The following is an 11640-nucleotide window of genomic DNA, read 5'->3' as shown; positions in this document are numbered from 1 at the left end:
CGGGGCCTTCAGCGAATTGAGGGTGAGGAATGGAAAAAGAGGGTTAGAAAGTCGTTTCTATTCTGCTGAACTTTTGTTTTCTGACCGATAGAGGCCGGTAGAGGACTGTGGAGAAGGAAAGTTTATAACCAGCAGCGCCAGGATGGACTTCCCTGCTACCCAACCAAAACCTGCTGCCGACGGTAAAATCATCTACTATCCTCCTGGAGTGAAGGAGATTACAGACAAAATTACCAACGATGAGGTGGTTAAACGGTTAAAGGTGAGCAATTCTGACCACCGCCCCCCTCCCTGAAACTTTTACTTGTTAAGGTAAACATTTTATCACTGGAATGGAGAACTGCCAGAGTTTTGTTGTCCTTCCTGCCTGCAGACCTTTAAGGGAATATGACTTCATTGTTTTTCCTTAAAAGTGGAGGACCCATTTTCCTCATTTTTTGTAATTCATTACTGTTGTCTTGTGAGTTCTCTCAATGCTGGAATTGGTGCATTAACTGCTAATTTGTGCATGAAACATATCCACAGTTTAGAGGAGAGGTCTGAAGTGGAATCACAAGTAATAATTGCAGGATATGCTAGCAAAATTTTTTGGCAAGCTAGGTGGTGTTTTGGGTTCCGGCATTTGAAGAAAATATAGTTGAGTGGGGGAAACAAGCAGGCCTACGTAAGGGTATTTTTGATTGAAAAGATCACACTGTTTGCCAAAAACAAAGCTTAATTTCTGGAGTTTATGGATGGAATTTTGAAATAGTTTCAAATGTAAAACCTGCCTCAGATTTTTTAACTTAGTGTAATGCATACTGTTTTTTTCCTATTTAGTATAATTGACAAAATTGCTAAATTTTCTTGAGCAAAAGGGATTGTTGGAAAAGCATCTTCTCTGCTTGTTTGACAGCATCCTGAGGGAGTGCAAGTCTTGCCTCTTTTTTACTTTGTTAATCCCTTCTTCCACTGGAAAAAAAATGCTACTGTGCTACAGTAGGATTATTTCTTAAGTCCATGCTGAAAATAGAGAATTAAGTTGAGCATTGATCAAATATTGACACAGCTCGTTTGTTAACACCATGGTCTTTGAACCAAAGGTTTTTGTAACCTAGGATGTGGTCCTATGCCCAGGGTGGAGTAATAATTTTTAGAGATTGGAAATACTCTATCATCTGATGATCTATTTCCTATGACAGCAGTGACTCCACAAAGACTGAAAAATAGAAATCATGGTCTGGGCTGGTCAGTTAGTACATTGAAAAGTTTTCTTAGCTATAAATGTGAGGAGAACATAGGCTTTGTGCTTTGTTTTTTAAGCAGCAAGGCACCTATCGGTGTTTTTTTTTTAGAAAATGAGCCTTGTTGTTTGTTTGGCCTAGTATTTTCAGAACTGCAGTGGAATATTGCCAGTTACAGGAGAGGATACTAGAGTTGTGACTGTTCAGACAGATACTTCAGATTAAAGTCTGTGGATTGTAGAGGAATGCAGTTTTGAGCTGATCCTTGAAACAGGTATTTTATTTTGTCCCACTTGGTGGACTTGGAATGGTGAACTGTGTCATTCCTACATATAACGAACTTCAGAATCATGTATACGTGTTTTACTGAATTCGTGTGTGTGTGTGTATTAGACATAATTTCCAGGCTAAGAGCAGACTTTTTTTCTGTTGTTTTTTAATAAATTATTGTTACAGAATTCAGACAGCCAAAAAAATTATGAGTAATTTCAAATGGAAACAAATACTTTGCTACTGCACCTACAGACATTCTTTGTCTGTCTGAAATGACAGAGAAAGATTTTTCTTACTGTATTGGTACTGTTTAATCTGAGTTAGAGGAATTTTTTTTGTCAGGTATGGGCTTTACTGAAGCATCAAGAAAATGGGAAGTACTGTACATTCTAGGACTAAACCAACAAGTATATTTTTCTTTATGCTTTTGTATAATATGTATGTTCTTTATGAAGTCTGAGCTTCTTTATACAACTTAATTAACAAAAGCAAATTAATTTTGGTATGTGCAATATTATGATGATGCTGTGCTTGGGATAGAAATGCTTGAAAAAGTTTTGTTAAATTTCTTCAAGTTTTCTTCAAAAGATAACTTTCCAGAACTTTAAATGTGACTTAATGATAAAAGCCAGGTTTCACAGAATGTACCAACTCAGGCATGAATCAGTTCTTGAAACTGTAGGTTTTTTGTCTCCTTGGCCATGCGTCAGCCAAAGATGCTCTTACAGAAGGTGTTTCTTACAGAAAATGTGCAACTCAAGAGTTTTGGCCGCCAGGATGTGGATCAGTTCCTGCAAATTTTTGTTCTTTTAGCTTGTTGAAGTCATGGTCAACTTAACTGGTTACAAATTTGTGTCCTTATTAGCAAGTTTTCTGGTATTGTATCTGTATTTTTGTGTCCAGACCTCTTCTTCTAATGAAAGCTTTTCTTATTATTGGAACTTGAGACGTTCTGGGCACCTGTCCCAGAGTGCCTGAGCAGCAGCTTTTGTGCCAAGGACTTTTAAAAAGAATGTTTTTATATCCATTCCCCCCTTCTGCTTGGGGTTGTGGGTAATAAAATGTAGGCCAGATACTTTCAAAGTGTTTTGATATGTCTGTATGATAACATTATTATTGTCCTGAAAATGAAAATCCTGAGAATTTTTAAATGAACATGCATCTTTTGAGGGATATAGAAAGGAAATGCCTCAGGATTGCATATGTATGGCAAATGAAACACAAGTTCAGGTGCTTAATGGAGTCAAAGGTAGTTTCTGGAGCGTTAGATTACATTGATGGTTTGGTGCATTCTTAGAGTGGGACAGTATGTGATGTATAGTTTCAGCTGTTGAGGAAGTGATTTCAACTGGTGTGCTGTGGCTGGGGTCAAGTGTCCATTCAATAGATCCAAGTAAGTTTAACCAAGTAGGCAGCTAGCACGTAGCAGAGTGCTGAGGTTTACTGTACTTTTGACTACAAAATCTTTTTTTTAGGTCAGTGTTTCTCTTTACAGGGCAGATGTTCAAGTTATATAGGGATTGATTTTAGAGCTGCAAGTCAGATGCTTGACAATTTGGGTGAGGCTTATAAAGGGGAATATTGACATATATCCCCCTTTGACATAACCAAGTGATAGAAGGGGAAAGCAAACAATTGTAAGGCACCCAAGAAGCCCTCCTTCAGTTCCAAGATCAAACCAGAACCTAAATAAAACTTGAGAGCAATTTTGTTAGCCATATTATATTTCTTTCCATGAGATAGTTGAGGATTGAAAGAAGTTTTAGAATCTTGGCCTCTGCTTTGCTGCAAAGCTTCTTTATGACCATTGAATTTTTTTCAAAATTGACTGTATTTTACTGCCGTGTTAAACTGCAGAATTGTATATTGTTGTCAGTAAACTATTAAATCTCAAATATAACTTTGATCACAAGAGAATGATAAAATGTCATTGATATAAAACTTTTTAGTCATTATGAGTAAGATTAATAGTAGTGTACTTAATTGTCAGATACATTACAAATAGCCCCATCAATCCAAAATGCATAGAGACTGATTTTCTTAGTGACTGACATAAACAGCCCTTGTAGGCAAAGCCAGAACTGCCACCAAAATATGTGATGCTCTCACATGCTTGTCCCAGCCTCTGTTCTGTACCTTCTTTATAAGCATTTTGTTTTGCTGCACACCAAAATAGAAGGGTTGACTGGGTTAAAACTTAGCAGGGCAAAAAACTCAAACCAGCTCACAACAGAACACCCACCCCTCTCCAACTAAATTAATTTTAACCTGCACCCTTTTCTCATGTAATTTATCAGGAAAACTCACAAATACTTGGGCTGGCACAGGGCAAAACCAACTTCTTTTTGTGGCAGTCCTGCCTTACAGTGTCAAAGGAGCCTCAGAGTCAATTTGAATATTTTGTTAGCAAATGTTCTCTTTTGAGATAGGGATGCAGCATTTAAATATGTTTCTGTGAAATTAAGTTTTATAGGTTAGAATTTAGTGAGGGAGATACAGTTCTTTATCAAGGCTGGATTCTGGTTTTTGTTTTGTGGGGGTTTGGATTTTTTGGGGGAATGATTGTCATTTTGTTTTTCAGTCAGTCCAATAGTCTTGTTCTTTTTTCCATGGTGACAGTTAGGAAGGCATTTGCTGTGAAAGTTGCATTTGATTTCAACGCCCCCCGCACCCTTTCATCCTCTCTCTAATTCTTCCCTGCCATGCCCACCCCAAGGCCTAGCTTGTGATCATCTGGAGAAGTTAGCACTCCAGATATGCCTTGAAGTCTTCCCTATCTTGTCCCTTGGCATTTCTTAGTGATTGTATATATTTGTGCAAGAACAAAACAAACACCCTCCCTCTCCTTCTTTCCATTGTCTTTCTGTGTGTTCCTCTGGTTATCATGTATTGGCCCCTTTGTTGTTTGGCCTGTTGTGTTTCCATACCACTAGAAATGGGTAATGCTAACAATTTGTCATGTCGTGCCCAGGTAGTTCTAGGCATCTGTTACATCATGTTAAAATTGAGAAAGGTTGCTTGATGCTGCTTGAATGTTTTGGAATAGGCTGTAGTTACAGGAGAGGAAAAAAAAGTTTATTTTAACTGAACCCGATATTTCTGCGTAAGTTAATGGCTGCTCTCTAAGGTTGCATAGTTAGATGGGCCTTTGATCTGACCTAGATTTTACCTAGGTAGTTATATTAAACAATACTAAAAAATACAAATTAAAATGTCATCTGATAGAAGAAAATCTGTTGTGTCACCCACAAGAATTTGGTATGTTTGAGAGGAAAAGGTATATACATAGTAAGTGGGTTGGATAGTATATTAACTAATAAATGCTCTTTGCTGGCAAGTCTTGGATGTCATGGGTGACTTGCATGTATTTACATGCTTATATTTAGGAATTATAAGTAATTTTGTGGAGGTCATACAGCCAGGTTACAGAAATGATCCACAGTTAATTATTCTAATAATTTTAAGCTTTCATTAATTGTATTTAACTGCAGACTGCAGTTGCAGTGTTCTTGAGCTATTGCTAGCCACATAAGCCTAAAGCCAAATTTTTAATTTGGTTTTGCTCATAGTTTAATCTTTTTAATTAGTTTGAGTCTTGTAACAATCAAGTTTTTCATTAACTAGGACAGGCCACTAGTCAGAGAAGAAATTGTGTTCTGTTTTTTTTTTTTTTTCCAAATGGAATATTAACCAATTGCTTTGTAAATGTCCCAGTTTTGTCAGTCCTTAGAGGAACAGGCCATGTGGGCTTAGCAAGTTCACCCAGATGTTACTGAATTTCAAACTGATTGATGATGACACCCTTTGTTTTTGTATCTGATAATTTTCTTTTGTTATAAGTGCGTCAGTAATTAATGGCAATTTCACATGTGCAATATTATTCTAATGGTTTCCCAGCAACACTAAGATAAATGTATTGTGAAAAGGAAAAAAGCCCCCATTTGAAAGGTGGGGGGAACCCAAAAATGTTGCTGAATTAGAAATGGTAACTTCTGATGTCTGACCATTGAAATGGACAGACTAGTTCAGAAGTCTTTATGCCCTTACTTATTCTATTATAAACTTCAAAGATTTTTAAAAGTCTTATTCTTTTGCTAATGCTTGAGGTTTGTGAGGCATGATGTTAATCACAGTTAAAAGATGCGGAACTGAAGAGTTCCTGAAAAGGAAGAAAACAAACCCTAATATCAGAAAGACAAGCTGTCTTCATATATCTGATTTGGTATTTCTAAATTGTGACTTCTGAAGTGAAGTGCATTCTGTGGCACTTTATATGTTCAGACTGAAAGTTCCTTTGATTTCAGCTGCATTTCTGAGTGCCCAGGGCTTCTGTAAATCAGGTCTTATCTCTCCTAAAAAGCCCAGAAAATGACTAATGTTTTCTGTGAAAACTGTTACAGGCTGTTTTACAGGCATTATATAGAAACTTTGTAATAGGTGGGAGGCTGGCATGCGAATCTTCAGACTTTACCATTTGAAAATACAGTATGGAATATTCATTTTCTTCAAGTATTCTCCTTCAGTTACAATATTCCATCTATGATAAATAAGAAAGGTGGTCTTTGACCAATACTTGTCTACTAAATAACCTTGAGTAACTCCAGAACAAGTTTTTTAATGTGAGTGGAACCACGTAATGGCTTCACGATTTTGATTGTAGTATTTCCTTTTGTATGTGTGTGTGTGTAATCGCTTACCAAGTAATATATTAACATTAGTATTACAAAGACTGACTAGAAGTTTGAGAAGTACAGGATTATTTACCTTGGAAAAGAGATTAAGGGTTGTTGTGATAATAATAAATTACAAACTTCTAAGTTTGTCCCCCTTTTCTAAAATTGAAACAAGCTGTTGAATGCTAAATATTACTTAGGGGCATACTGGAAGCCTGTGGCAGACCAGAGCTCTACTGATGTTGTCTTCAATGTAAGTGACATGATTTAGTCATAGAAATCACTTCAGGTGGATATGCAAGTCAGTATGTATTTTTATGGTACAACGTGGGAGACTTGAGGACTTGGAAGACTTTGTTTGCCTAAGTTTGCAAAACAGCAGGAGCTTTAGCTGTGGTCAAAGACTCATAAAGGAAGTGTTATTCTCTTACCAGTGATAGGAAGTGAAAGAAAAACTGTCCGTGGGCTTGCAGACAGTAATATGGAGATGATTGATAGAAAGGGAAATCAGGCATATATATGTGGTTACTTTTTTACCTTTTCTACTTGAATCAGTTCATACTATTTTGTCTGCTTAATGTCAATGTGCACATTCTGATATGATAAAGAAAAACAACAGACAAAATAATTAGCAGGTCTTTGGTTCACAGTATATACTACAACCATTTAGCCATTTTGGTAGTTAAAGAAACCAAACTTTTCCATAGTCCCCAGTCTATGTTAATCATTGTTCGTATCTGAGGGTTTTTTCCCAGACTGCAATATCTTGTTAATCACCATTGTTACCTAGAAATCTAAAGCACATGCTTATTGTTGTTGTTACTCAAAGCAATGTGTGTTTTGCTGGCTTTGCAGCTGCAGTAAACTAATGAACCGTATTCCCGCTGCTGTGCTGACATCAGAATCTGGCTATTGTAAAGATCTCTTAAGCATGATGAAATACTGCTAAGGAGAAACAAAGATAAAATTGGCACAATGTAGAGTCTGCTCAGGAATGAAGATGGAAAACTTTCTGGTACCTGGATAGCATGGGGATATTCTAAACATACATTTTACTTGTGCGAGACAGAAGGTACATACTTAGCTGATTGGAGGTGTCAGAGCTTCAGTGTTAGGATCAATTTTGCAGCAGGGGAAAAGTCCTTTCAAATTTACTGTGAAGGCTGATCAGCCTTTTTAATGTCTTACTCTCAAGTAAGTTCCTGTTTCTTTGTAGTTGTTCAGTTATATTACCTAATCTTAATGGTACTCTATTGTCTTCCATGAGTACAACCTGTCATGTTTGGCTGGAATACAGTTTGGGAGTCATTAGCATTTTAGGCCTCATGTCTTCAGTTTCTAATGCTAGAAATTATGACATCTCTCTCCATGAAATTTATCAAAATTTTCCAAACTATTGAAAAAGAGAAAAGGTTGTACTGGCAAAATACACTGATAAGCATTAGACACATATCTTTTCTATTTACCAAAAATATTTGAACCGATATTGAAGATGAAAGAGAAGGAGGAAGAACATTTTTTTAAAAGGATTTTGGAGAAGTCTTATATTTCTGGAGTTTTCTCACACACTATTCTCTGGTGTCTACAACACCTGAAAAATGCACATGCTTAAAAATAAAGTAGCTAGATTAGTAGTTAGTAGTATTAGAATTTGCTTGCAGTCATTAAAGAATTCCCCTTCCTCTGCAGTTGTTGTCTCTCTCTTTCTTATGGCTCTCTGTGGAAATAGCCTGATTGACCATGAGGAAATAGCTTAACATCTGCAGTTTTACAATATTTTTAAAATATTATGTAACTTACTGATCTTAAAACTGTTTTCAATCTGTGCATCTAGTGTGAAAGCCCATCGAAAGACCAGCTCTAAACTTGTGCTTACTATGGAAATCTTATTACTGTTGTTTTAAGTACCCAAAAATCAATCTCTCAAAAACTGGAGGAAAACATTTGAGAGTCTCAGTTTACTTTGTATATGTGGTAGAACTTTGCCTGGGAAAGTGTTTTTACCTCGCTTTTCTAATGAAATAAGTCTAATTTCTTTGTTACTGATCTTCCCTGAAGTTACATTAGTTCAAAAATTGCTGGCAGTTGGACAGAGGTTTCAGAGATGGAACACTTGTCTAATTGCTGCTGAACAGAATAGAGACATCCAAATTCTGTTTACACAAAGGAACATGGACCAGCACTGTTAAACATTTCAAAAGGCAGCAGCCCATGTGCTAGCTGGAATAAATTCAACTAATTATTTCATGGGTGTTTCAAATGTTTTAGGGGATCTGCTGCCCCCTCTCCAGCTTTCTGGACAGGGCACCCAAAGGAAAGTGGGCAGGTAATGTAGGAGGATGCGAGCAAGGCAAGGGATGCAGCAGCTCTCTGAGAGGAGAGTGGTGGGGAAGAGATCTGTTGGAAACCAGCCAGTGGCAATTTTGGTACCTGTGATAAAATCAGTTTCAAATAGCAGCAGTACAGGAGATAAACGAGGAAAATAAAGCACGAAAACTTTTTAATACTCTCTTAGCCCACAAACTGGTAGTGGGTGGTTCATGGTATTCAAAAGTATTACTGCTTTTTAAACTTTAAAGTGGTTGTTTTTAACAGCTGAATCTGAGACTTGTATTCCATGATCACCTTGGTGAAAATTGCTTATACAATTATGGTATTACTGAAAGGGTAAAGTAATAATAAAAAAAGCTAATCTAAAAACCCAACAAAACCCAAATCACTCAGAGGTAGTTTAAAATCGAAAAAGACAAACAGTAAGTTCTTTAATTGATGCTTTGTATAGTGGTTTTTTATGTAATTATCTTTTTTGGGTTTTTCTGGCTACTTAGAATCAGGGTTGTGGTACAAGTGCTGAAGAAGAATGTGTCCATTGAAACTGTAGTTACACTTAGGAAGTGCTTAATATAAAGAGTGTTACAAATTATGCCAATAGTGATGTGGATATGAAAAGAAATTGGTTTTAATAAGTTGTTCCTTGAAAAAAAATAAGCTGACTTCTGTTACAAGTGTAAGGAAGGATGTGGTTGCATATTTCACCTTAAAATTTTTACTCTGTCTTTTGGTCCATAGGGTAGTCAAAGTATAGTAAATCCTGTTATTTTAATATAATTTTGTGTTTTAACTGTGCTTTTGTTCTGGTACCATTGGAAAATATATGCATGTACTTAATTATCCAAATGTAGTAATCATTCTCTGTAATAAACTCATTACTGAAATTTAATCAAACTATTCATAATTTAGTAGGGAATTATTTGAAAGTAAATTCTGCAGAATATAAAAATTGTTCTTTTCTTGTGATTTAAGAGAGTAAAACCTGATACTCACTTAACTCTGACTGCAGTGCTTTTCTCTGGGCCTTATTCCTGTCAGTCATAAAGGAAATTTTTTTCTTTTAGAAACTTTGTTCACATGAAGTAATGAAGAGAAATAATTCGGAAGTTTTGCTGCTTTATTTGCACAATGGCAGAATGTATTATGGAGTACAGCCTTATTCCTGTCAGTCATAAAGGAAAAATTTTTTTATTTTAGAAACTTTGTTCACATGAAGTAGTGAAGAGAAATAATTCAGAAGTTTTGCTGCTTTGTTTGCACAATGGCAGAATGTATTGTGGGGTACGTGAAAGGAAGTTTTAATTCTTAAGCTGTTGCAGTAATAAAAAGAAAGTAGGTAAACTCAGTACTTTGAGTTGAAAACAACTCAGTGATCTGTGAGAGGTGGAAAAAGTGGCTTTAAATGTGTGGGTTTTAACAGGTGTTTCTTTCTCACCAATGAGGTGCTGTTAATATTCATTCACCTAGAAGGCAAATGAAGAATGCAAGGCAGCTTTAAAGCATTTTTCCTTGAAAATGCATGTTTATTTAAATGCCTAATTCAATCATCCTTTATAAATGTAGTTGGCATGTGTCATTATTCCTGAAAAATTCTAATCCATCTCAAAAGCTCCTTTGCTATTACCAGTAGAATATCAGTGGCAAGAAGTACTATTTTTGCTCATGTGAAGTCACTAAATGAAGGTCTAGTAGTTGCATTTGTGACCTGTTAGTAACATTTTTTTCTTAGAAAATGTATGTAGAATATGAAAGTAGGCATAACTGTAGCTGAAGGGAAATTGGGAAATCTGGAAATAAGATTTCAGCTTTGTTCCTTTTGAAACTGGTAATCTAGGCTGCTGTAAAACTATGAGAATTTTGCTTTAGGAAATGAAGGGTTCACCAAGCACAAAAACGATCTCTTTGTAGAATATATACACATTAATAGAACTGGAAGTAGGTCAGAAAAAAACTTAATAAGCCATTAAAAAAAATCACTTTGAAATGGGAGTGAAAAGCAAGTTAGTGTCTGTGTTTCTAAATCTCAACTGGGAAAGCGGGGGTGGTGTGTAATGTTTTCCAAAGTTACAGTCTTTCAGTCCTAGCCTGTGTTTCCCTTTAAAGGTTAAATCACCTTCAGTCAGATTACAGATTAAAAAGCTGCCATTTAATTTTGTTTCACTTTGACATTTTTAGATATTGTTCTTAGTTTAGGTTCTTGTGCAAATTGGAGCATTCTCATCTGAATTAGATATGCTGTGTAGATTAAAGAATACTCATCCTAGAATTGGAGCTCTGTGTGTCGCTCCATATTTGATGCTAAAACTGGTTTCTGATACCTGTGTATGTCTGTGAGGATGGAGTTCAGCATTAGATTTTTATCTAGCAGTGGTTTGAGAAACGCCTTCAGGGACTCTATCTCGCAGGCTCTGCCTCCTGAGAATTTGTACTGTGGAGCTGTGCCCTAATTCACACTGTCTTGAGACTCCTCAGAGTTACTCCGACTCCAGTCTGTATGTGTGAGGGCTGTCACGCATTTGTTTCTGTACAGAATCTGAATTGATGTCTCTCAACACTTTGTTAAAAGCCTGGCATCATGCAGCATCCCCAGAAAATGAATTTTAAAACTAACTTCAAAATTTTAGAAATAAGGACAATATTAGTTATTGGTGTTTTTAGAAGATTATTTGAGAGTTTTTCCACAGTTTTTCATCATCTTTATCAATATTCTGCTCAAAAAGAGAGTTGTGGGAAAAAAATTTCATCACGAATGTAACACTTGGAGGAATAAGTAATGACAGGTTGGTTTTGTAGAGTACTGCAAGTCAGTTTAGTGATCTGAGCTGACCTGTATGGTGGCTATACTAACACAGTCTAAATCAATTTAGTTTATCTTAAAAATAAATAAATAATTTTAAAAGGCTAGTTCTCTTTATAGTCTGCCAGAATTGTGTTCTAGAAGCTTGTCATCCTGGCACTGTAGTATATGAATACTTTTGAGTACTTTTAGTGTGATGCTGCTACTGAAAAAACAGTTGCTCATTTTCACTGCTGCTGCCACTGCTGTTCAGGAAGAATCATGGTTCAAAGTAATTTTCCTTTATTTGAATCGCCAGCACTCCTAAAGTCATAGAAACAAATCAAGTTTGTGAAGAGTGAGA

General features: G+C 36.1%; 1 protein-coding gene across 1 annotated transcript in view; it reads left to right on the top strand.

Moving 5' to 3' along the window:
* The first annotated feature begins 95 nt into the window (after positions 1-95).
* Positions 96-11640, top strand: part of PDS5A (PDS5 cohesin associated factor A) — a 75363-nt gene continuing 63818 nt past the window's right edge. Inside the window, 1 exon segment of the mRNA XM_005415463.2 lies at positions 96-262. Within this exon segment, the coding sequence (XP_005415520.1) occupies positions 143-262 (120 nt within the window). The 5' untranslated portion in view covers positions 96-142.

Source organism: Geospiza fortis, unplaced genomic scaffold, assembly GCF_000277835.1.
Source record: "Geospiza fortis unplaced genomic scaffold, GeoFor_1.0 scaffold40, whole genome shotgun sequence".
Taxonomy (NCBI): Eukaryota; Metazoa; Chordata; class Aves; order Passeriformes; family Thraupidae; genus Geospiza; species Geospiza fortis.
This window is presented reverse-complemented; position numbering and strand designations above follow the sequence as displayed.